This window comes from Pelmatolapia mariae, linkage group LG7, assembly GCF_036321145.2.
Source record: "Pelmatolapia mariae isolate MD_Pm_ZW linkage group LG7, Pm_UMD_F_2, whole genome shotgun sequence".
NCBI lineage: Eukaryota > Metazoa > Chordata > Actinopteri > Cichliformes > Cichlidae > Pelmatolapia > Pelmatolapia mariae.
This window is the reverse complement of record NC_086233.1, coordinates 19,638,697-19,666,540: the sequence shown is the minus strand read 5'-3', so window position 1 is coordinate 19,666,540 and position 27,844 is coordinate 19,638,697. Positions and strand designations below refer to the sequence as shown.

The window sequence follows — 27,844 nt, the reverse complement described above, 5'->3', positions numbered from 1 at the left end:
GTGCCGGCTCACGTTTGTATAGAAAAACATGAATTTAGCTTTGTCAATTCAGTAATCTTTAGTTGTTTTAAAGTAAACACTACTGGCCAGTCATTAGTGGCCAGTAGTGCCACCCATTGACAAATCACACTCAACCCCATGAACTGCCCGAGGCCTTTACTAGACAGAATAGGAAAAGCCATTCCGTAATCTCTTTAAAACACTCCCTTCTTTTTCCTCCTCCCTTGTCTTTCTCTCCTCCTCACCAAGTCTTGCTCAGACCTTCACATGCAAAATAAAGCTGCGTGGAGCTTGAACTCTTTGCTCAGCTATGCAGTAGTGAAGAGGATTAACTCAAGCCAAGCGCCGGTTTTGGCATTTCATCCATCCCTTGGCTGACGGAGAGAGACTACCAAAAGCTACCTCTTTGCCTCTCTTCATCTAAATCTCCTCTTTACTCCCTTCCTGTTCTCTTTTTCTCCTTCTGTCCTTTCCCCCCCTCTTTTTCAATTATGACTCTGTTATCAGAAGATCAGTCTGTGAGGCCCCAACCCTGCCGGGTCTCTGAACCTGGCAAACACATCAGCACTTCTCTGCACCAGTACTCAACAGACTGCAATGGCAGCAATGTGGACTACGTAGACAGTGTGGAAGACTCTGTCTTTGGAGCTGTGGAGCCTCACAGGCGCTCTCGGGGGCGCCTTATTCTCCACGGCCTGGTCATGTTTGGAAGGGAATTCTGCTATGCCGTGGAGGCAGCTTTTGTCACGCCGGTGCTCCTGAGTGTGGGCCTGCCCCAGAGTCTGTACAGCTTGGTGTGGTTGATCAGCCCCATCCTGGGCTTCCTGCTCCAGCCCATCATCGGTTCAGCCAGCGACTATTGCCGCTCGCCGTGGGGCCGGCGGAGGCCTTACATCCTAGCACTGGGCATCCTCATGCTTGTGGGAATCACCCTGTTCCTTAATGGAGACGCTGTCATCTCAGGTGAGGGATCAGTGAAGAAAACGTGAGCGTGAGGAATTCAGACAGAACAAGAGTGGAGGTAGTGTGCTATCTGTAATCTTATTATGTCAGAAAATGCTTTGAGGCCACGCTAGCTTTGATTTAAAAGTATTCCGAAGATTTACTATCAGGCTCCACTCCTGTGGCTCCCAGTTTGGATTCGGGAAACAGGCAGCCTCTCTACTTTGAAGATTAGGCTTAAAGCGTTCCTTTTTGATAAAGCTAGGGCTGAATCAGGTGACCCTAAGCACTCTCTTAGTTACACTGCAATAAGCTTAGGCTGCTGGGGGGGGGGGGGGGGGGGGGGGGGGGGGCTTCCTGTGATGCACTTAGCATTTTTTCTTCATTCACCTCGTTTCACTCTCTGTGTTTATACACCACTCTGCATCTAATCATTAGTCATTATTAATCTATGGCTCTCTTCCACAATAAATGAATGTCTCTTTCCCCTCACGCCCAACCAGTCATGGCAGATGAGCCTGGTGTGAGTCTCCTGTTAAAAGGGAGTTTTTCCTTCCCATTGTCACCAAATGCTCCTGTGATCGTTGGGGTTTCTTTCGAATATTGTAGATTCTTTACGTTACATACCTTATATAAAACACATTGAGGTGATTGTTGAAGGAATTGGTGCGATATAAATAAATATGAACTGAACTGATTTAGGTTTTGCTGTCTTCTTTTACCTGCAGGACAAGGTTAAGGGCAAGTTTCAACCTCTTTGTAAGACTTTTAAAGACTCTGAATCCAAATTTCTACTTGTTCACAGATTTTGGGGGATAAAGTGATACATTCATCATGAAAGGGAAAAATAGGGCCCAGAGATGCTCCATTTGAATCCATTAGACTCCAGACAGCATCACAAGAGCGTCTGCACACAAAAGAATCTGTTACCATAAGAAGCAATATTAGGTTGGGTAAAAAGCCTTCTCTTAAAAAACAGAAACACTGACTGATTCACTGCTGGCAGTGACAGTGTGTGTGTGATTGTTCAGCATCCTGTGGAATCATTTGGAGATTAAATGCACATTTGGCCATAATTTAAGTAACTCTGATTTGAAGCACATCATCCACTTAACCCGAATCATTGCTTTTGATTGAAAACTCATGAAAGCAACACTCTGCAAAAATGTGACAAACTCAGATTCAGAGGTTTGCTTTGTGAGGAATAATGGAAACCGGTGTGTATGTGCAGTTTTATTTGCAATTTGTAAGCTGTACATTTAAAATGCAGCAATCAGCTCAACAGTAACATTCGTTAAGAGTCTTAATTGTGTGTAGTCTGAAGCTTTTTCACTCTTGCGCTTCCTTTGCCTGGATATCAGCTGTCAAAACACAATTAAACTAGATGCAGTATTGTTGCGGTTAATTTCCTTTTCAATCAAACTTAGTAGCGCAGATGTTGAGAGTTTTTATACCATGCTGAACATCACAATCACGAGTCACTGCTATGAGTTTGTTGGGTTTTTACCTCTTCATTTAGAATTTTGATGATGCAAAAATAAATTTAAAAAATCACTCTGTTCTGATAATACACACAAAGAGAATTATTTTTCTTCAATATCATCCAAAGTGTTCAAGGTGGTTCAGTTTAGCCTGAAGCTGTTAGAGGATTTTTTGTGCGTGTTTTCAGGCAAAAATTACAAAAATAGACAAATAAACAGCCAAGGAATTAAAGATAAAGGCTCCTGGCTTTCTTATAGCCCTCTTATGAACTATAAAGTATGTCTCCTGACGTAGGCTGGATAAGCTGATTATCTCTCCGTGTTCCCCGGGGCGTAGTAAATGCCAAAGCAGTCGTGTGACATAATGTTTTCTATTGTCGTAGCTGCCCTCTTCTTAAAGATGAAAAACCTAACGCTGGCCAGCACCTCCCAGAGCTGCTCTTTTGGTGTTAAATCATTTTTTGTTTTTTTTTACTTTTTTTTTTGCCACTTCAGACTTTTTTTTAAAGAAGTGACAAGTTAAAAATCCTTCCTTCACCTGTAGTTTTAATGGAATGATAAACCTGTCTTTCAGTATTCACTTGTATCTCTTAATGAAATCGTAAAATTGTCTTTAATAACTTCTAATTACACTTTCTCTTGTGGTGTGATTTGACATCTTTCATATCTCTAAAAGAGCAGCTTAGCGTTCAAACATTCAGGTTTTAAAATATAATTGCTATGGCGTCAGTCATAATAGGTTTTCTTTTTTTAATTATTTTATCGTTATTTTAAGTGCCTTCCGACGTGCTTGTCCGCTGAGGTTCTTTCTTGTGATGTGTATCAAGCCTAATTAAACTTGTGAATGTGACAGATAAGGCTCCTTAATGTACTCATATGGTCAGTGTATTATTATTTTAATCTTTCTCTGTGGTACGTCCTGAGTGCTGATGTGTACTGTTGTTTTCCAGCACTCGTCAGAGATAGGTCGCTGAAGAGCATATGGGCCATCGTGGTGGTGATGTTTGGAGTCGTGCTGTTTGACTTTGCTGCAGACTTCATCGATGGACCCATTAAGGCCTACCTGTTTGATGTGTGTTCACATGAAGACAAGGAGAGAGGCTTACACTACCATGCTCTCCTCACAGGTATGTAACACAAACACTGTTTGGTTCTTGCTTCAGTACTCACAGCTTTTGTGTTTTGTTTAGACTTATTTATGCCGGTTACGTTGGTGATTGTTTCCTTTTGATGGATTTGGACTTTAGTTAGCAATTCACAGTAACGCTTTATGGAAGTAAGCCTCCAAAACTTCTCATGCTGTGACTGAGTGGGCGGAGATGCACATATAGAGGGAGTGTGAAAGTTTCAGTGAACTGTGTCTCTTTGTCAGCGTGTTAAACTGTGGGTGGAAGCTATGTCTGTTTTTTGGATTTGTGAGTGCAAACAAGAGTTCACTTGGGAAATGTTCGATAATTTGAGATATATACATATATGCTTTTCTTAGTAAGTTTGTCTGTAACAATAAAAGTTAGGTCAGGCTAGGATAAAGCACAAATATAAGAGCACAACTGATATAACAGCTGGCTGATGATATTAGCCAATATAATGGTATAGATAAATAATTTTCATTTATCAACTAATAAATGAAAATTTAAAAAAGTAAAGAAGAGACGGGCATAAATGTCTTTCAACCATGTTATGAGTTTTGGCCTTTTTCCACTAGAGGGCACTCTTTATGGCACAGAAAGTAATTTTTTTTAGGTTATTTAATAGAAAATAAGAATGTTGTACTCATAAATACACATTGATTTGTGTGTGATTTTGTCTTTCAATAAAGTAATGCATACTCTGGAATTAATTCACTAAAAATACATGCCGGTTTGCCATCATATTGCGCTGTCATCTTTAATTCCATCACTGTATGCTTCATGTATATTGCTAGAAACCAACCACATAAATAATGCGTCCATAAGTTACTTTCAATTTTAAAATCCTCTTTCTTCTTACCTCAAGCCTCATCTCCTGAACTGAAGTCAGGGCTGTGACAAACAGAACCATGCATGCACATGCTATTTTTTTTTACTGATAATGTCATAATTGCTAGCCGTCAGCAGATTAGATTTACCCTCCCATCTCCGGACAGCTGACAGCGAGCTGGCTAAACAACAATAACAACAGCTCGTTATAAGCTAACATTATGCCAGCTAATCTTAGGCTCGAGTGTTCTAAAAATCACCCTTTGATTAACAGTTTGATAATATTTCCACATAGTATGAGCTCTAACAATGTTAGAGCCACTGGCTAACAGCAAAAACAGCAGCACTTGCTGCCTGGCTCTTGTTGTCAAGGCATGAACCACCACAGTGCCTCTTGGTGTTTCCGTCCTTGCTTGACTGTTTGCCTTCTAGATTTAATTGTGGTGTATTTTGCCCTCTTTGAAGGTAAATGGCTGTTGGTGAGAACCATGCGCACATGATGTATCAGAAGAATACAACGTGATGGATGTCTCAAAATGCAGTGGGTGGCACATATGAATTTCAGTTTGCTCCCTGTTTTTCCTACAGGGTTGGGACACCTGTCAATACTCATATAAAGCCAAACATAAGATGCATAAATAACTACACATAAACTTTAGGGAAATGTTTGTGTCATGTGCCTGAACAAATTTTTTAAATCACCAAATATTGGTCTAAATTTTGCTATATCACTCAGGATCTACTGAAGATATACTATACTGCCAAAAGCATTTGTTAATCTGTTTTCACATGCATATGAACTCAAGTGACATCCCATTTTTAAGATCTTGCTTTGTGCAAGTGTACAGTCATGTTGGAAGAGGAACAAAGCTGGGAGCATGAAATTGTCCAAAATGTGTTGACATGGCATTAGGAGTTCCTTTCACTAAAACTAAGGGGCCGAGCCCAACTTTTAAAAACAACCCAACACCGAAATCCCCGTTCTTTTAGCTAGCCTACCTCTCTGTGGCTAAGTTGCTGTTGTTCCAATTCACTTGGGTGGAATGACCGTGGAATATGTAGTAGCAAGGAAATTTCACGACTGGACTTCACTTAGCTCCTGAGAGCAATTCATTCTTTCACAAATGTTTCTAGAAGCAGTCTGCATGCATAACTGCTTGATCACCTGTGACCACGGTGACTGAAACACCTGAAATCCAATGATTTGGATGGGTGAATGAATACTTTTGGCAATATAATGCATCTAAAAGTAACAAAATAAAAAACCTGTAAAAGTCTCCAGCACATCTTGCTTTATTGTTTATATTCATTTGACGATATTTCTTTTTCAAATGAATTGCTTCTCCAGGTATAGGGACTTATGTTAAGCATAACATCTGTGTTTAGTTATTGCGAGAGGATAATGCCCTTTACAGTTTAAATGCTCTAGTCAATTCAAAAATTGCAAACACGCCAATATAAACTGTTCATTACTACTATAAGAAAAGTGTAAGCATTAACAAAGGATGGTGATTGTGTGTATACATAAGGGATTGCTCAAATACTGTGAAAACTGTAGGATTTTAGTGTTTTTGAGCTCAATTCTACAGTATGGTTTTACAGTTAAAAAGTCGAACACCAAACCAAAATGCAGGACAGATGAATGAAAAATTGAGCACAACCCATCATTCAAAAGCCTGTAAAACCACTTTTAGGAGCAATAAATTGAGATAATCATTATCAGTCTCTCACATTATTATGGAGGGTTTTGGCCAGTCTTCTTTTTATAGTTGTTTCAGTTTATTGATGTTTGCAGACCTTCATTTATACACATCTCTATTAAAGGCCCACTACAGCATTTTTAATCAAATTGAGGTCTGAGCTGTTTGGCTATTCTGTAGTAGATTTGCTGTTGTGCTTGAAAACGTTGCAGTGTCTCATGACCTAATTTTGATTAATCTTTCGCTGTTGGACAGATGGCTTGACATTTGCCACCGGAATACTTTGGTATACAAAGGAGTTCACTGTCGACTCAATGACTGAAAGGCCCTGTGGCTACAAAACAAGCCCAAATCATCAGCCTTCCACTACTTCTGCATGTTGCAATGTACACTATGATCAAACATCTTCACTTTGGACTGCTCTGTTCCAAAAGTCCTGTAGTTCACTCAGGTGCAACGTTGTAACCTGTGACGTGCTCAGCACAGGTTGTGGGATTTGTGAGTTTTGGGGCATAACCCTCTTGTCCAAGGCCAGAGCGTGGAACTGCAGATGAGCTTTTGTGTGAGTGCTTTCGTGCCTTTCATAACTTTGCTTACTCCTTGATGCAGTTCCATTAGCTTTTACCCAGCACTTCATGTTATGGCCAAATGGTTGAACTGATGAATAGATTTTCCCTTTTACTGAGCACTACAAAAAGTTCTCAGGCACATATTGGATGTAGCATGACATCAAGCAGCACATCAGTTTCTCCTATCAATTTTCAATTACGTCTGATGTTTACTTCTGATTAAATAATACGTTTAGGCACACAAAGCTGCTGCTGTGCTTTTGACAAGACTCTGGCAGGAGGGCAAGTTAAATGTTTTTCAGTGTGGTAAATTCATTTGCACCTCTTTGTCATCCAGTGGACCGTTTATCAAAGAAAAGGGGAAAAAGATGAATATTATCACTTTTTTACATTGCTGGATGTATAAATTCAAATATCCTTAAAAAAATTTGTATGTACACTAGCCTGCTTGAAGATTAAAGTTAAATATAAAGTTGAATATAGTTTGATGTGCAGACTTTACATATAATGCTTCAATATATGAGTGGAAACTTTAAGATCCCCCCGCTTCCGCTAATTTCCATTTCCAACTTTTCTGGAAGGCAGTGTAATTCTTTTTAATAATTTGAACTGAATATAATTTGAATATAATTTCCATGTCGATACCCATAATATTTTCACATTGGATGAGTTCACAATGAACAGATAAAAATTGCAGCATACTGTAGTGCAGTAAATGTGATATTTTTGTATATTTTTGTTATTTCCGATGCAGTAATGAAGCATTATAAACTTAAAGAATATTTCCCAAAGTAGCTCACAAAGAAAGACAGTTTCTTTATGGACATGATGATGATGTTTTCAGTCTGAGCGTAGTGGTGTGCTCAGCTCAAATGTCAGCAGGCACTGGGTGGTGTGAGCATTTGAGTTAGGCAGTAATCCAGCCGTGAGCTAGTCATGTGTTACACAGTCATGGGTCTTAGCTGAGAGAGACCAGAGCCAGGCACATGACTGCCATGTCTGGTATGTGAAGTTTTAGTACTGTACTGAATACTTTTACATCTGAAAGTCGTGTTTTTTAACCATGTTAATCAGTATAACATGCATATTATTACTGTACAACAGGATTTCTTAAATAAATAACTCCATTGATAGCAGGGTTGAGCTAAGTCAGAGATGGTCATATGAATCCAGTTTATCAGCAACATACTAATAACTGTCAGCTTGACTAATGACAGTTAGTCAAGCTGAAGGCTAAGATCTCTATGTGCATGTTAAGTATTAATCTATAAAGATTTGTTTTCTAATGTTTTCTGACTTTTTCTGCGCCCTGAATCACCAGAACAGCGTGCTCTCTGTGGGTGTAGACCTCCTGATTTCCAAATGAACCTCTGGGTTTTCCTCTCCTACTTAACAAAACATAGACACAGTGGACACAGTGGAGCTGTGACTCCCTCCATCGGAGACAGGGGAGGGTTAGGCAAGGACGAATTTGCATGTTAAGATATAATTTAGTGCAAAGATATGAGTTTTAGGGTTGTAATTAATGTCAGGAGATGAACTTTATCTGTGGACTTTTGTTTGCAGCAGTGCTTTTTAAAGGTTGCTGTTTTGATCAGATGAGGTTGTTGGTACCCGCAGGGGTACTTTGGAGAATTGGAAAAGGTGTGAAACTTGTTTTTTTTCTTATTTGTAACAATGTTAGACCTGCATTATTCCTAAACTAATTAGGATTATTTTTTAAATGTAAATGTGATAAACTGCATTTGATATTCAGCATTCCTATTTTCATTGCTACGGCAATGTGTGAGTGGGAACCCTTGTTTCCAATATTTAATGAAGGATTAAATGTTACAACAGTATTCAGGGTATAGTGAAAGAACGCAATTGTATGAGGCCTTTTTTGTGCAATGACAAAAGAAAGCAAAGAAATAAAAGAGACCAAGAAAAAGACCTAAGAAAGCATGTGATCACTGCAGAGGATGACAAAAACTTTTTAAACCCTGTTTTTTAGATTTGGTTCAATACAACCAAGATCTTCCAATTCTTTGTCATAAATAAGGAGATATGTTTTGAACTATTGTATCTAAGTGATTTTCTTCACAGGTTTGTTGTTTAAAAAAGCTCAATGGCTCAATCCTTTATTGTACTTTTTGTGTTGGCAAGGGGGTATTTTTCCTAATAAAATACTTCACGCTGGGATGCAGTATGTATGATGACGAAAGTTTGATAACCATGGGTTTACATTTTTACAATAAATCTATGCGCTGTTTGCAGCACCATCAGGATTGAGAACAATCAGCCTTGAGTCTAACCACGTCAGCCATTTTTTTTACTTGAGTGAAACTGTAGGTGCAGACAATAAAAATCTCAACTATTACAGCGGTAGAAAAGACCAGAAAGAAAAGAAAGGAACTCTCTTGAACCAGGAATTGATGCCGCATCAATCTTCAAGTCATGCAGACATAAGTGAAGCGTGACTCCTGAAGTGGTTATTACGGTACCTGCCAATGACTAAAATGTAGAAAAATAGCCTCTATTGAGGTGAGCAACTATAGAGGGCTGCAGAGGCAAGAGTTAATGGACAAAGTTAGTGATTCAACAAAAACAATCAAGTAGTTTTATAACCCCAATTCATAAAAAGTTTGGATGCTGTTTAAAAACAAAATTAAACAGTCTGCAAGTCTAATAATAACACGGTTTATTCACAATAGAGCACAAAAAATATTTTAACATTTTACTGTAAAACATGAGCTCATTTTGAACACATCTCAAAATGTTCAAAGTAAGAGGTGCTAAAAAGAACTGAATGAACATTTTACAATGAAATAGGTTGTTTGGAAACATGTCAGTAACACGATTGGGTATAAAAAAGTGTCTTAGAGAACATCATCTACAGTTCATAGTATCATGAAAAGATTTTGAAACTCTGGTGAAATCTCTGTGGGCACAAGACAAGGCTGAAAATCAATACTGTCTGCCCATGAATGTCTGGACCTTAGACTACGCTACACTAAAAACAGGCATGATGCGATCATTGAAATCACTGCATGGGCTCAGAAACTGTTCTGTGGCCAGATGAATCAAATGTGAAATTGTGATCGTATGAGAGTTTCTATAGAATTTGCAGCTTGCACATCTAGAAAGACACCGTCAATGCTGAAAGATATATACAAGTTTTAGAGCAGCATGTGCTCCCATCCAAACACCTTTTTCTTCTCGTGTGTTTCAGCAAGGCAACGCTTAACCACATATTGAATCTATTACAGCAACATGGCTTCATAGTAGAAGAGTCCAGGTGTTGAAATGGCCTGCCTGCACTCCAAACTTTTCACTAAGAAACATTTTGCCGATTGTGAAATTAAAAATATGACAAAGAAGAACCGGGATTTTTACACAGCCAGAATTCTACATTAGAAAATAATGGGACAACATGGTTTTCTAATGTAGGATGGCCCCTACATCTCTCTAAACATTTCACAAGTTTTCTGTGTGATATTGTGAATAAAATAAAGTTGATGAAATTTGTAAAGCATTGAAATCTATTTTTTGATTGACATGTTACACAGTGATTACCTACATTTTTTTTTTTGAAATTGCTGTGTAATTCCGTTTTTTAAATTTTGTTATTTGGTTATTTTGCTTTTGGCGTGTGGTCAGTTAAACACGTAATCACGTTAAAAAAGAAAACTCAGTCTCTTCCTGCTATTTTAGAAATAGGCGCTTTATAAGAATAATGTCATCACATTATAAAAACTATTAGTGGTGTATTTTTATGTGTTGCAAAAGCCACCAAGTTATAGAGAGGCAGTGATTCACTGAGGGTTCACTGAAGGTTCGCTGAGCTATCCATAGCTCAGCAAAATTATGACGCTGACATAAAAAGACAGCTGTCTCCACTAAGCAAAATGCTCGATAATGACGCGGTCCATCTCGAGTGTGGAGGCCGTGTCGTTAATCAAAGACTGGTGTGATATGTCTCTCCAGCGTTGTGTGCAGGTGATAATTCGCTTCATAATAGTACGCTGCGACGGTGACAGACAGGCTAAATCCAGATTCCTGATGAGACATATCCATTGCCTGGATGTTGATCTTAGTTTATGTCATCTAACCTTACCACTGACATTAAAGTACAGACAATCTACATTTGAGCTTAAGCACAAACACTTGTGTTAGAAATACTCTGGTAAAAGTGGAAGTATTGATTCAGGTTCTTCATGCAAATAAAAGTGAAACACTAAAACGTAACTCTTTTCAACTCCACAAACAGCTTTTGTGCAAACCTCATTGAACCTCCACCTGCCAATTTCATTTAACAAGCAACACTGCAAGAGTGCAAACCTTCACCATGGCAGTTCACTCTCTGGGCAGTATTTGTATTTAAGAAAACAGTGTGTATTTTTTATGAATTCATTTTGTTTTCATTGTTTGTTTTAAACACACTTTCAGACGTTTGTAGTGCAGTGAAAAAATTGCAAAGTTCGGGCTTTTGTTGTTCGTTTTGTTGAAACCTATTTTGATATTCTTGACAAAATTTTGAATATTATTATTATTTTTTATCAATTTTATTGTTATGGATATAGTACATGTGTAGCATTCATTTCATCGTTTAGTTGTTTTTTTTTATATGCAATAATAAATGCCAAGTGAAAGTTTTTGCTCACCAGTTTATTTGGTTTTCCAAAAAAACAATACAATAAAATAAATTTTTTAATTATTCAGGAGCATTGTACTGTATTCTGTATAATGTATTTAAACAGTTAAAACCTGTAGTACACACCGCACTAGCAAGAATCATAGTTTCTAAGTTATAAAGCTTTTTTGTCAATTTTTGACCAACAAATCATTAAGTTGACCTTGAAGACCTTTTATTTGTTAGCCTGACCCCACTCTACACCCCTACACAGTTTTACCAGAATTCATTCAAAGCTTTTCAAGCTGTTGTGAAAAGCTATTGTGTTTACAGACAACATGACTCATGCTACCAAAAACATAAAGACTTTGGCAGAGGTAATAAAAAAGTATTAATTCGTGGGAATATTTTTTCAGCCTTGACTCTAATGAATGTACTCTGCTTAAACATCTGCTATGTAGAACGCAAGCAGAGGAAAACAAGGGAATTAAAAAACTAACTCTATTTGCTGTTACCTACATTATAGGTGGGCCAATTTGCCTAAACAGAAAAAGTTAGGAGTGGATTCAGAAGTTGTGGGAACACTAAGATCAATTTTCAGTTCAATTCAATTTTATTTATACAGCACCAAATCACAACAGTCACCTCAATGCACTTTATATTGCAAGGTAGACCCTACAATAATACATACAGAGAATAACCCAACAATTATATGACCCCCTATGAGCAAGCACCTTGGCGACAGTGGGAAGGAAAAACTCCCTTTTAACAGGAAGAAACCTCCGGCAGAACCAGGCTCAGGGAGGGGCGGCCATCTGCCGCGACCGGTTGGGGTGAGAGAAGAAAGACAGGATAAAAGACATGCTGGGAAGAGAGACAGAGATTAAAAACAAGTATGATTCAATGCAGAGAGGTCTATTAACACATAGAATAGAAGACGAAACACTCGATGCATCACGGGAATCCCCCAGCAGCCTACGGCTATTGCAGCATAACTAAGGGAGGATTCAGGGTCACCTGATCCAGCCCTAACTATATGCTTTAGCAAAAATGAAAGTTTTAAGCTAATTTTAAAAGATCAATGTTAGTGGTACAGCCTAGGATAAAAAAACAAAACAAAACACTAGAAGTAAGTCATATTCATTTATTTTGTGAGTCCCAGTTGAGTTTGTGTGCATGACGTGATCAGCTGAGCTGCGCTGCCTCAGGTCTGATTTAGCCCACCGAATTTAACGAGATATAAGCACATGATCCACATGAGCCACAGTGGGTGATTTCCAGTCCCTAGACAGCATAAACCTTGTATAAAGGTGGGATTCAGTGAGTAAATCTAATAAGCATTATCATCTTAAATTTATATTGATGCCTGCTACCCTTGGTATAACCAAACTCTCTGCACCATTCCAACAGTGCATCACTGTAAACTTCACCACAGCAATGAAAAGTAACCAGTGTAGCTTGCACTTAATTGCCCAGTATTTTCATGTTATCTTTGAATAGCGCAAAGATGGTATACTATATTTCACAGTATGAAAACAAACTAATTTTATCAACACATCAGGTATAAACCTGATATCAAAAGCTTATAAAATTGAGGACATTACCTTTAAGCTTTAAATTCTGAGTCTATCAAATGTCACGGAGCAGCAACTGCATTTAAAAACAACCTCTCCTCCTCCTCTCTTGTCTTTCCTCATCGTTGAGTAATCTTCGCTCTCATTCTTTTCTCACCCTGGGAAATACAGCAGTGATCAGTCACACTGTCTGACAAACTGCACAGACTGTTGTGTTTGCTGACATTTGTTGAGCTCTTTAAAAGATGCATTTAAAATGACTTGCCACTTAAAAAAATATTACTCCCTTTGTGCTCGCTCCTCTTCTGCAGCGCTATTTCATCTCGTCATGTGTCATAAGAACCGATGTGGGATACACCAATAGGATTCTCTTTTATATGTTACTGTTTCTCCATTTACAGTGAAATCAGTTTGATGTCTGGAAGGTGAGTGAGGTCAAATAGCTCCCGTCTGAATAAACCTAAAGTAACAAGTGTTTAAATACTCAAATAAAGCACAGGTATCCAAAAACTCTATGTAAGTACAGTAACAACATATTACTTTTCCCACATCTGAAAATATTCAATATATTTCTTTTCTGTTATGAGTTTTGAAAGGTGTTCGTCCAGTGGTGCGTGCCAGTAAAAGTAATAAAATTGCTTTTCTCTTCATTTATGGAACATACTGTATGTACAGTTACATTTGGTTCTTTTAAAGAGTGTCAACAGATAAATGTGGTTTGCTTGAATAATATCTCAGATAAAATCCCCTTTTCAATCAGTTATTTGATCCAAATAATTTAATAATTTAATTTTCTTTTATGAAAAAAGTACGTTTATTCTCGGCACCAGAAGCTGTTAGCAAAAACTAGCTTTTGTAGCATGTTTCTTTTGACTATTTCTCAATGCAAAATTCCTAGGGTTTCAGGGTTTTTTGGAGGGGACTGTCTTTCATGTGCTGCCTGTTTCAAATCCATCACCTTACACTTCCCCGCAGATGGCCTCTAATCATCTTCTTCTCTTCACTCTTTGATATGATGCAAAATTCATAGTCGTCTCAGAGATCGCAAGCACACCAGCCCCTCAGGCACTGAAGCAAAAACAAACCAGAACATTTCTACTATTAAAAAAAAATGTCAAGGCATGTCTATCATTACTACAGCTAAACAACCGAGTCACATAATCGTATGTTCAATGACATGTTCAGCAAATGTTTTCTTTTTCTTTGCACCCTTTCCATAGAGGTCAAATTTAACCAGTCTATTCCTGATGACGTACAGATTTAAGAATTACCTGATGGATGATTTCGGGATGCTCAGAATCTTCTTCTGGATGCTCCTGATTTGAATTTGGATAAACTGGTTTAATAATAAGCAGAAGCCCACTTTTTTCTGAAGTTTTTAGCCTGGATAAAAGATCAGATAGAGATTTTTAGATCTTGGTATGATGACATCACCAGAACAGTAGGTCCTGGATGTCAGAGGTTAAAAAAAGATGGGCTCCACTGCCTACATAACAAAAGGCACTAGATAATAATGTGAAGTAGGTTTATCAAAGGCGAATTTACATTAAAGAAATTCAGAGTTACAGCTAGTTGAGTTAAGCTAGTTGGTTTACACCTTAACTGCTTTGGTTACTGTCAAAGGTATCATGGAGTCATTTATCCACATTATTTCAGCTTAAGCAACTACAGAAAGCCCGATAGAGACTAAAAACAGAGCTTAGAAGCAAGGAGATGTTTGATTTGCATTCTTTAGTTGGTCTTAACACAACACACAATAAATGTCAGTACAAATAACTGTTTTCTTGCTACTTCGCCATATCAGTTCAAAAGGAGGTTTCCCAACTCTTGATGCTGTCCCCAAGTGGTTGAAAATAGGAGTTATTTCATCAGTCACCACTCTAGTCACCATGTATATAACTAATAGAGAACTCGTGCGTTTGGTTCCTCCCCTTTACCTCTCACTGCTCTCAGCCATGCTTCTAGAACAATTCTTGGATCTGCGCATTGTTTAAATCTTTCATTCTGTGTGCACCAGGCCTGGGCGGAGCATGTGGTTACCTGGTGGGAGCTATGGACTGGGGTCACTCCGTGTTGGGCCGTCTCCTTGGATCCGAGTACCAGGTCATCTATTTCTTCTCAGCGCTGACCTGGGGCATCTTCCTCACTGTGCACCTCTTCAGTATTCCAGAGCAACCTCTGGGCAAGGCACCATCTCCGTCTGATTCACCATCCAGCCCTCTTCGCCTACTGAGCTCTCATAGCAATAGTTATGGGGCACTTAAGGAGCCTGTCTCTCCTGTAGTCTCCGCATCTGTCACAGATCTCAGGCCCAGATCTTTCTCAGCCCTGGGAGAAGCCAATTCAGTGACCTCAAGTGTCAAACAGCCAAACAAAGAGGTATGTAACATGCATAAAAAGTCTTTCAGGGAGTTTAGTGCATTACCATAAGTGAATTACACAATACAGAGAGCCAATAAAACTAGTCAAACCTTGAAGTTGCCGCAGACTATATTGAGATTCAAATGGTTAGTCAGGGTACGCTTGGCAGAGGAAACTATGGAAATAACACACTGAGTCTTATTTAAAGGAGTTTGAATACTTTCTCTACAGTAGTAAATGCTGATGTGAGATGCAGTATTCAGGGAGTTTCAAGACTTTTCCTGCTTTGCTGAATGCTTTGCAGAATATCTTAGTATTTGATCTGTCCCCCCCTTTTGCTTTATTGACACAAGCCATACAGCTGGCATGAACTCTCCAAGTTTGTATAAATCCTGAAAAACTATGCTATCCCAGCAGGATCTAAGAGGGTTCCACAGAGTATCCCAAAGGCCGCTGAGATGCAGGAATGTGTTTGATGAATTATCTCTACGATGTCGACCTTTTGCCTGAATATTCCTCCTCCTTCTTTTGTAGATTCAGCTTTCTATTGATGTTTCACATTTGTTTATTTTTTGCCTGTTATGTTAGAAAGGTTTAAGAAAAAAAGATGCTAAAAGAATTGCTCTGTATATATCTGCTACACTAGAAAACTAATAAGGGATGATTGTTCCAAAGAGCGTATTTGTTTTTTTCTTTTTCAAGTCTTCCTTTTGCTTTAATCATCTCCTATCGTTAATCCTAAAGCCAACTCCTTAGTAGTAGTCCTTTATGCTGAATCCCTTCATTCAATCTAATTACAGGCTTTTATGGGGCATGCATGTTTTTTTAATTGTAGAGTCTTTTGAAGTGTTGTCACTCATGGGCTAAAAACACCACTAGCAGTGAAATACCAGCAGACTAATGAGCACTTTGAGAGGATTTTTTCTCCCGTCAGTTTTTTAGCTGCTGGCACTGATGCCTGTGATGTTTTTGTGTATTTGCAGGACCAGAAGAAGATGACGTTCAGGTTGCTGATAAAAGCTATTGTCAATATGCCAAGTCACTACCGCTGCCTGTGTGTCAGCCACCTGCTGGGATGGACAGCGTTTCTCTGCAATATGCTTTTCTTTACCGATTTCATGGGACAGGTATTGATTTGCATGTGTCTCCAGTGAGCTTTTTAGAATTTCAAATAGTAACCAATCAATAATCTTATTTAGAAAGCTGGGCCATTTGCGAACACATAAAGGTTACAATTCTACTTGATACTTATCATCGCTGCGTCCTTTCTTTCACATCTTGCTGTCAGATTGTGTTCCTCGCCAAGGTCTCTGTCTGGTGAAATAAATGAGAAAAAAGTGTTTCTTTTTCTAAAGCCTTGAGTTTAGAATTACAGCCAACTCACCACAATGTTTTTGAATGAGATTGTGGACTGCTAAAATGCCAGCTGTTGCTAGACAGCTGCAACTATAAACTGTACCAATAAAACTTCAGAGCAGATGTCTTCAGCTGGATATTAGTCCAATTAACCACACTGCAAGTGTTATATTTGCACTAAAAATGCTACAAAAGGCTCTAACAAAAACATGAATGGATCCAGTTCAATTTCTCAAATTAACTGAGCTGATTTCTAAGGTCTACCAATCACCTAATTCTCAAAGCACTTAGTGATGCATTACTTTAAGCAATTTACATACCAATAAGCAATTTAGGCAAGTTAAGAAAAACATTTTTTTTAAAAAGTCATGAATAGAGCCCAGCTAATATGCAATATTTGATGATTTAAAAATCAGATATTTTGACACATTGCTGATTTTCTTCTTTAAGACACAGGAAACCTAAACAGATTCCTCTCGCATTCATGTGTAGTTATTTATTTACTTTACGCTATTACACAGCATTTGTTTATCGTGGTGTTTTGAACATGTCTTCCTGACAGGAAATTGCAGAGTACTCGTTGGTGGATAAACTCAACATCAACACTCATAATTAGGTTGTAGAGCATTTTGCTTTTTCACTTTTTCATCTATTAGCATTATAAAAGCCAATACCAGTAGATCAGCCTACCAGTAAATCGACTGGGCTCTAGTCATGGAGGACAGAGTTAGCTAGGTGTAGACATCAGTGGTCGTGAGGATTAAGGATTAAACTCTTTCCTTCACACTCGTTAGCTAATAACTTAGTCATTGCCGATGATTTTTGTGATGTCAGACTGTGAGCAGCGTTAATGCTTGTGAGCTTCTGATTGGCCATCAGATCTAAAAGTCAGGGTTTAATCACCACCTGTTGCCTAGGCGTGTTCTTGACAGTGATTTTTTGAATTTTCATATAAACAGCGATAATTTTGCCAAATAACAACAGAAAATCCTTGTACATGTGGAAACCGTCTCAATAATCCAAGCAAACAAAACAAAAACAATTAACATATAATTATCTAATTTACTCAGTTTGGTTTGCTTTGTTTGAATATGGCAATTTAGTCTTTGGCAGAAACAATTAACGAAAATCATGTCAGACTTGTTTTCTGGAGCCCTTAAAATAACTTATGTTCAAATGAGGTAAGGTTCAAAGCAATTCAAAGCAATAACATTAGAGAGGAAAAGCAACACACTGCAACATGTATCTGCGTTCAAGCTCCATTAAGCTGCCTGCATGTGTGGGGGCAGATGGAGGGTGAAGGGAGGTGCAGCGTGTTGTTATTGTTGTGCGCAATCTTCTGTTGACATGTGCCATTATGATGAACGCTTTACAGTGTCACAGTGTGAATGCTGATCAAAGGATGCTCTTCACACCATGACTCTGCCTCGCTTCATTAAGCACAGATGCACCGACTTATTTAAAATTGCAGGCTTATTTCTTATCAGCAATGAGAAATGCATAGTCAGGCTCCCTGTTCGGCGACAGGGCTACAGACGTTTTGTTCATAAGGAAAATAAAAGATAAAAGCCTGATTTTAAAAAGAAGTTGGCCAGTATCTGATATACAAATTAGTGAAGCCTTATGTTCAGGTTTCCTCAGCTTCACATGATGTTTTGTGTCCTGAGAATAGCGCTATACATTCTCCCTTTCTTTTTAAATGACCCTCCTCTCTTTTCAGATTGTGTATAAGGGGAATCCGTACGCCGATCACAACTCTACCGCCTATGCCACATATGAGAGGGGAGTAGAAGTTGGCTGCTGGGGATTGTGCATTAATGCAGTGTCCTCTGCTCTCTACTCATGTAAGTGGCAGTAATATGTGAGGGGAAGTTATGTGAGAGAGTAGGAGTGGCAGGTGGAAATGGATAACAGAGGGAAATTACTGCTTTTGCATTGGGATTGCAGGGTACTCCCTTAGCATGCTTTTGCCAAGGCATCCTGAGCTGCGTTATTCTGAACACGTAAGTCCGCATGTATGCTTCAAACATCCCCTGTTAAACAGCACATGTGAACCTGAGAGAACTGTTGTGCTACATACAGGGTAAAGCTCAGCCAAATAATGAAGGCTTGGCATGAACTCAGCAATTTTAGTCTTCTGCTGTTGAGAAGGAGTCTTGGCTTCTAGGAAATGAAAAATGGCCTGTCCAATTATATGTACAGACAGTTTTGGTACATCTAATGTACGCTAATCTAATGTTCACATAATTATCTACCCTGACTCCATATGCCTCATGCGGGTTTGTTGATCCACGAGTAATTTTAACTTTCCGTGACGTACATGTCTGTGTGTTTTCAGATGTGCAGCGCTTCCTCCTCTCATACATCGGGCTGAAAGGATTATATTTTATGGGCTACCTTGTGTTTGGATTGGGCACCAGCCTGATTGGCCTTTTCCCCAACATCATAGCAACGCTCGTCCTCTGCAGTGTGTTTGGTGTTATGTCAAGCACACTCTACACCATCCCATTCAACCTGATAGCAGAGTATCAACGAGAAGAGGAGGTAATAAACTGGCAGTAGAAACACTTACTAGCTAAGGAATTGTTCAGGTTTCCTCAGTTTAAAAGGATCACATGGTTCTTAAATGAGCACATTTGTATATTGTACGCGATACTGCATACCTATAGTATTAATTTTCCGCTTTTTCCACAGTGTAAAACATGTTTTGTTTTTGTTGCTGACAGCTATTGAGAGATGAACCTTGAGGTCTTTGATGTGTGCTGGAATTTCAGTCCTTTCTAGATTTATAAAGGGGAAATTGTGCATTTACAAAACTGTCATCAAAGTATCCAAGCAACGTGAGATAACACTTAATAATGAGATCCATGGGGTCAATCAGACAAAACAAAAGCTCTTCAGTGTGCAGGTAAATAATAACCCCATACTCCAAAATAATTATCTTTTTCCTAGTATAACTTTTGGTTTTGGGAATGAATCAAATGTAGCCCTAATGTGTCCTTATGTGAAACTGTAACAGGCACAAATTGATTGACAAGCAATCAATCAAGAAAATAGTCTGCAGATTACAGTAACAACATAAAAAGAAATTATTATTTCTGGTGGGGTTTTTTAAGAAAGCATACTGTAAGAATTAAGATGATCGAACATTTCTGAATGATGTGAATGAAAGCTTCGATTTAAAAGGGTATATAACGACTGGAAACTTTAGCGTAGCTACTTCCTTTAATCGTGATTTCCGATCAAAATTTGAGACTAAGATAAAGCATTGCAGAGATGTGCAAAATCTTAAGCCACACCTCAATCTTTATATTTTAGTAGGAAAATGTGCAAAAACCTGTCAGTATACATGGGAACACGGTATGTAAGGCAGAAACAGAATGTGTCTGATTCTAATTAGTTTGAAAGTCAATGTTTGGTACGACCACTTTTGTGCTTCAATACGACCTGAGCTCTCTCAGGTGGCTTTCTTGTCATTTCTTTAAGCAGTCTTCAGGAATAGTTCTCCAGGCTTCTTGAAGGACATTCAAAGCCCTTCTTTGGATGTTGGCTGCCCTTTATTCCATGGTCTGTTGAGATGATCCCACACTGCTTCATTTATGTTGAGGTCTTGGCTTTAGGGGGGTCCTTGGTGGCTGATTTTATTTTGTGTTTTTCTATCCGATTTTTCTATCCTGCACTGGCAATGTGTTTGGGATCATTTTGATGCTGAAAAATGAAGCCTCTGCAAATAAGCAACTTTTCAGATGGTATTCCATGGTGGATTAAAATCTGAGGGTACTTTTCTGTATTAATAATTCCATTAATTTTGATAAGAACCCAGACACCTCATGCAACTTTTGTCCTCAACTTGGTGTATAGTTTTCTTAAGCACAAACTGCACACCATGGTGAGACATTCTGAGTCTTTGGATGTTGTGTATCTGTGTTATCTTTGGCATTTTTCACAGATTCAACTATGGAAATGAGGAAAACAATCAAGTGTTTTTTCAACAGTCTGCTGGTAACAAAGTGTTTAACGTAACAAATTAAAAAATGGTTCTCTTTTTAACTTGTCTGATATGTGTAGACACGACACTGGTTCATCTCTTGAGTTAGGTCTCTTTGTATTCTTAAACAAGGTCAGTCACTCTTCTAAAAATGTGGACTGAAAATGAGTGAAAAGGTAGCCAGCGTGGACAGACAAACTCTGAAAGATCCTCAGAAAGTCTAAAGAACTATTGCAGGAAAATCTGGCTCCTTGGAAGCAACATATAAAGAAATGAGGTGTGGCTTAAGACTTGTGCACAGTCCCATATTTTACTTCCTTAAAGTTCAAGTATTTACAAAACACAGATCAAGAATGAGACACTTTAAAGCCCCCGAAAAAACTATCCTAACTATTAATCCCATAATACAACTGCCTCTACTCCTTCTGGCGGTTTTCTGTAGAAGTATTTAAAGTCCGAACGGAAACCAGAGATATTCACGAGGCTCTCCAAAACCATAAAGCCAGATACGTCATTATTTATTCATCAATACCGTCCCAAGCAGAACAAAAAACTGAACTGACATTTTTGTGTTAAATTGTTGTAATCCTCCCTTTTATACCTGTTAAATGGGGAATTAATTGATTTAAATATATCAAACAGTAGAAATCATCTGTCAGTCAAGTACACAGGCATTCATATTTTATTGTGAATTTGAAATTGCATCATTCAGTGTTACATCGTTGTTAGAGGCTGTTCCTTTGCCACTTATTTAAGTTACATTTATGCATTTAAATACCAAAAATATAAAATAAAAGATCAGATTTTCATTTTAAAGGTTTGGAATAACACTAAACGTTTTTTTTTTCTTCCTTTTTTTAAGTGTCCACATAAATGTTTTAATACCGGTTATAGTATTGCTGCAACATTCTCAAACAAGTTTATATAGTTCATCTATAAAACATAAACTGCAATGTCATTCATAAGTGGTTGCCTCAAAAATCAATTGTTTATTTTTTTTCTGTCACAGTCAGTCAATACCTGATTAAACTAAATCAGGTGAGAGTGTGATGGAATTCAACTTGCAACAACTGAAGCGAGGCTGAAAAGAATATATCTTTTTAAGAAGTGGTTTCTTCATATTCTCAGAGCCGTCTGTTTATCCAGCTGTTTGTTTGTGTTTTTTGCCACAGCCTCTCTGATTAAACTGAAATTGATGTTTCCATATATTGCGCTTCTGTTTTCCCCTCCCCGCCATCCTCCTCTTCTCTAATAACCTACAACCTCCTGTGCTTCCAGCAACAACTGAAGCTGCACGGAAGCAATAAAAGTCCTCGAGGTTCGGGAATGGACTGTGCCGCCCTCACTTGCATGGTCCAGCTGGCTCAGATCATCGTGGGCGTAGGGCTCGGTGCTCTGGTCAACGCGGCAGGAAGTGTGATCGTGGTGGTCCTCTCGGCTTCGACCATGTCTCTGCTCGGCTGCATCTTCATTGTCCTCTTCATTAGATATGTGGAATGAATGATTCTGCTCAAATACAGATTTTAATGATATTGTTTTATTAAACAATGATTGCTCATTATATCATCATAACGTCTGCAATTTTTAATCTTACCTCAGAGGCCAATTAACTGCCAGTTATGACAATTTTTTTAAGGTTTCTCTGGTCTGATAGATCCTAAAAATGGTCTCTTTTGGTTAAAACAGCAACTGATATCTTCTACAGCTCATCTTCAGATATTTGCCACATTACATGCACATAAACAATTTCATGTAGCTATTGAAACTGTTAGTTCATTAAGCAGTTTCACAGCAGTAGTCTAAAGTGATTGCAGGCATCTGGATTTCTTTTAGGTTCTTGGAGACATTTCACCACCCATCTGCAAAGGGTTCTACAGTTAACATGAAGACACCAAACCAAGAGGGGTTTTCACTCAGCTGAAATGCACATTACTGAATGATCTGTGCGCCGGCATGACTGGTTGACAAATGGGCCGGAATAGTGAAGGGACCAATAGTGAAGGAATTGGACAGGAATAGATCGATAAGATAGAAAAGATCAACAGCACAGCAGGAGAAGTACAGACAGTGGTTGCAGTGGATAACTTCATTACTTTTAAAACTCTGTTTCACTTCAGTTCTTTGTATGCTATAACTTCACTCATCTCTGCTCTGGCACGTCTGAGCCATAATATCATTCATTTCTTTTAATTCAGCATTACGAAAAAGCCAGAGTAGCCTTGCAGGTCAAATTTTATCAGTCACACCTGTTAATGCAGCTCCCCTCCCCTAGATCGTGTCACTTGTTAGTCTGAGTTGGTTTTACAGACTAGTACAATAGGCCCCAATGGAAGATATTACTTGGAAAGGCTAGAACAACCGATTAGAGCTTTTTGGACTAAGGGTAAGACACCTGGACGTCAAGTCAGGCTTACCCACATCAGCTCCAGAACCCTGTATTATCTACAAGGTAAGACTCATAGGATCAGGGATTAAGACTTTTTTTTTATCAGAGAGCCAAAATCAACTTCCTGTATAGGAGTTTTGTGGGTGTACTGATCGACAGTATAAAGCATTGCCAATAAGAGCAGAGGATCCTGCAAACTGATCCACGACATGGTTGTAAATACTATCACTAGGATTTTTTACAGCAATGACAGATCTTGGAGCCTCTCTTCTCGAAGTTAGCATACGCTATCTACGTTAGCATACGCTAGCAAAGACATGGCAGCAAAAGGTTAAGACATTAACAAGCAAGACTTTATATTATCAGCACACATAAATTACAATAATTTGTGCCTGAAAACATGTTAGTTGATCAATCACCAATGACGTACAATAGATCTGGGACTTACAGATGATTTGCAGTTAGCAATACTAAACAATACCACCCAGTAAAACTATCCAATAACATCTATTTAATTTTAATCTACCTACAAATACCTGTAATTCACCATAGTTGATTTTAATCAGAGATCCTGTCTTTATCCATTTTTTCTAGTATTCATGTTCAGCTAAGCCGAACAACAGCCATTTCAGTGTTGTACCATTGTGAAAGAGAGTGTTAACAAGTTTCATGACAAACTATTCATTTACGGACTGCTGTTTGTTTTCATCCACTCGGGTTGCAAGGAGTGTTAAATTTACAGCTGCATCATTAGAAATCATGTCAAAGTTTGACATATTTTCGATTTATTGCCCAAAGCTATGTCCCACTTTGGTAATTAAAATATTTCTCAAAGGCTTTCAGGTGATTTCTTTGAATCTAACAGACAATTTGTTTGACTCAAGGATGAACTGATTAGAGTTAGTTAGTTATCAAGGTGACTCCCACACAAAACACAGGGAAAATTTTAACAACAAATATGGACATTAGCACAAAATATCACACCACTGTCTAAAATGATCAAATAAAGAAGTAACAGCATTTTGAATCAAACCAACTCGTGTTTATGTTATTGTTTTTATTATTTATTTAGTGCACACCCAAGAAGGGTAGAGACAAATACCCTGTTATATTGTGGTTCACCAATTGCATGATAAATAAAACAGAAAATCTAAACTCAAGAGAATGCAATTTGACCCGCGTATGTTTGCCCATTTACAGTAAACATATTTCTAAAGGTGCTGCTGAGATTAAATTTTCACCAGATGTCGGTAACAACTCATTCGATCCAAGCATGCAAAGAAATAAAACTATAAATGTCACTAAAATTGAAGTCTTTGGATGCCATAATACACCATGTCAAGAGGCACTGCAAATCACCCCCAAAACACCATACCAACAGTGTAGTTTGGAGGTGGGAACATCACGGTGTGGGGCTGTTTTTCAGCATACGGCACTGGCACGCTGGACGGATGAACGGAAAACGCACTGAGACATTCTTGATAAAAATCTGCTGCCATCTAGCAGGATGATGAAGATGAAACGAGGGTGGACGTCTCACCGTTTCAAGACAATAATCCTCAAAACACAGCCAAGGAAACTCTCAAATGAGAAATGAATTCAGAGAAAGAAAATAAAGTTGTCATCTAGAAAGTATTAAATACATTTCATCAAGCTTGCTCAGTACTTTTTCTCTGTGTCATTTCTCATTATCAACTTAATTTATCGACATCTATGGTTTAATTTCATTGCATGTGTGGATTGGAGCGGTTGTCACCGACATCTGGTGAGAATTTCATGTCACTAGTACCTTTAGAAATATATTTACTTGGCAAATTGGTGACGTATTAAATACTTATTTTACCCACTTCCTATATGTATTTGGAGATTATGTATCGGAATTTCAGGAGCGGGACCACGCCTCCAAACACGCTCCTTCCGGTTGTCATCCCCAAACCGCAGCTCAATTCATGTCCAAGCATTCACCTTTACCTACTAAAACGCTGTCAAACCTAAAATGAGGACGTGAGCCCAGCTGAAATATAATAACTGGAAAGTTGCTACATCTGAAACCACCACAAATGCAATATTTCACAGATTTTAGGTAATTCCAAAAAAGTTGGGACGCTGTGTAGAATGTAAATAAAAAGGATCAGCAAATCCCATAAATCCAGATTTTATTCACAATAGAACATAGAAAACATGTCAAGTGTTTGAACTGAGAAAACATTCAAGCGAAATATTAGTTCATCTTGGGATTTGATGACAACAGCATGTCTCAAAAAAGCTGGGCAATAAAAATAAAACGCTTGAAAAATATTTGGTGCTAAAAAGAAACAGTTGGAGAAACATAATAAACTAATTAGGTTCATTTGCAACAGGTCAGTAACCTGAGTCGGTATAAAATGAGCGTCTTAGGAAGAGTTCCACATGGACAAAAACTGCAATTCAGCCCTCTAGACAACTTTAAAAAAAACTGCTGTGCTGACATACTGGTGAAATTGCACTTCTTTTTCTTATACTAAAATTTACTGGTTTCACTGGTCTGGCCGTATGTGGCCTTGGATGCAAAATGAGTTTGACATTCCTGGTCTATAATATCAGCTGGATTCATAAAATCAGAAAAGTTGATTTGAATTAGACTGAGGCAAAGTGGAAAACTGTTCAGTGCTCGTTTCAGTGCTCATTTAAAAAGTCTGCATCTCTGATGGAATTGAGGTGCATTAGTACCTATGAAATTGGCGGATCTGAAAAGACACCATCAGTGATGAAAGCTTTTAGAGCAGCACTTCCATCCAGGTGACATCTTTTTCAGCCAGGTTCTCATGTATTTCAGCGAGACAGCGTAAAACCACATACTGCATGTATTACAACAGAATTGGTTCATAGTAGAAGAGTCCGGACACTGAACTGACCTGTCTGCAGTTAGACCTTTCACCAGTTGAGAACATTTAATGCAACATGAAATGGAAAATATGACAAAGAAGAGCCAGGAGTGATGAACAGCTGGAATCCTATATATCAGGCAGGAATGGAGCAACATCCCTCTCCCAAAAGCTGAGCAACTACTCTCCTCAGCTCCCAGCTGTTTATAGACTGTTGTGAAAAGAAGAGAGGATGCCACACAGTGGCAACTTTTTAGACATGTGTTTGATGCAGGCAAGTTTTCCTCAGTTTATTATGTCTTCTGCATTCTACTGCCTATAAAATATGGCTCTACAAATTACTGCATTCTGCTGTTATTTACATTTTGCACAATGTCCCAACTTTTTAAATTGGTGTTGCATATTTATAGCCAATTGAGTGAATAAGATAACTAGAGTTCACAACAAAAAAGCCTTTGCAGATTATCTAATCATATTTGCATCAATGTCCTTTACATCCAGACCCATGTGAGGAGGAGATATTAGATCACCTTCTGAGCAATGAATATTACATTTAAATTTCTAATCATGATTTTGATTCAAGTCATTTTTTTAGTACTTCCATCAAAGGGGATTTTACTTACTTTCGACATGTCCCATGATATGTGTGCGTGCACTGTGGTTTTCAGATTGAACACCCACATGAATCATTTCTCTGGTGTACTAATTTAAAACCAAGGTCCTGGAGCTGTTTGGCATTCACTTGTAATTAGATTAGCCTGTTGCCATGTGTATATATATTCTCTTTATCCCATAATGTTGGTTATTTTTGTGGGTTTGCAAGACACCTATGTATGTAGTTTTTTTGTTTCTTTTTCTGTCACTGTTTTATGTCATGGGCTCACAGCTTGAACAGACGAGGGACTGAAGGCTCTGGAGGCATATTAACCAAATGACAGTCTTTAAATGGTCTTAAGCACTTAATTGACTGTATGTTGTTTTTTTGGGGGGGGGGTTCAATGTGGACACATAAATAGCTTTTCAGGGAGGATTTTATTCTGCTCACATTGCATCATTAACACGTGAGAAAGGGAAGAGAGGGAGGACAGTGAAGCTGTCAGTGAAATGCCATTTTTGACTGCTTTTAAATTCGATTTATATTTACTGAGAACTTTGCTCTCTGTTTATTAAAAGGCATCGCTGCCCTCTCAGCGAATGGATGTGAGCAAATGAGTGCTGATTATGTGCTCCCATCTGTTGCAGTCACGAGTGGTGGGGTTGAGTAGGGTGGTGTTTTAAAAGGAATTATTACTCATTCTGTGATTGGTTGTGGTCACTCTCATTTTGGCATGTAAAGGTATACGTTTGTATTTTGATTGGCAAATAATGGAGCTTGAAATGAAAACACTTTTAAAAGCACGTTTTTCTAAATTCATCAAATTGCAAAAAAACAAACAACAAAAAAAACCCCAAACATTTAAAAAAACAGCTAAAAACGAATCTCCCATTTAATTTATTTTTAAAATTCAGTAAATTCTGCAGTAGCAACAAATGTATGCAGATGTCCGTCATACTTAATTATAACACCTCTTCTCCATATGCATCAATCAAACTTTTCCTCCCACAGTTCAAAACATCAGTCTATGCAGCCCTCCGTGGACCCCCCTCCCCCCAACACACACACACAATCAGCACAGGTCTGTGAAACATATTCTCTGTAACATTATAGTGGCATTTAACAACTAAATGTCATTCAAGATAAGGACGGGGCGACGATGAGCAAATGTCTCACATTTTGTTGATGCACCTTACCTGCACATTTAATATATGTTTTGACACCTTATTAAAATATGCGTCTTTTCTTATAGGTAAGAACGCCAGTAAGTTGGCTTTTTAAAATCTCAACCAGGGTGAAGCCAAAGTAGCATTTCTGTGGACAAACATGAGTCATAAGCGCTTCTGTTTGACGTTTTCCCTCCTCCAACTTGGACAGCTGTGAGGCAAACAAAACTGACCTGATTGATGTAAATGTGTATGAATACAACATCACAGAGGATTTAAAACGTGCCTTAGA

The 27,844-nt window shown here is 38.3% G+C and overlaps 1 protein-coding gene across 1 annotated transcript; it reads left to right on the top strand.

Moving 5' to 3' along the window:
* slc45a2 (solute carrier family 45 member 2) lies at positions 1 to 23,927 on the top strand. The gene is made up of 7 exons (XM_063478309.1): positions 1 to 963; positions 3,374 to 3,550; positions 14,854 to 15,215; positions 16,181 to 16,324; positions 18,274 to 18,397; positions 18,892 to 19,097; positions 21,820 to 23,927. Exons 1-7 carry the CDS (start codon positions 492 to 494, stop codon positions 22,039 to 22,041), a joined length of 1,707 nt encoding a protein of 568 aa, XP_063334379.1. The 5' UTR covers positions 1 to 491; the 3' UTR covers positions 22,042 to 23,927.
* Positions 23,928 to 27,844: the final 3,917 nt, after the last annotated feature.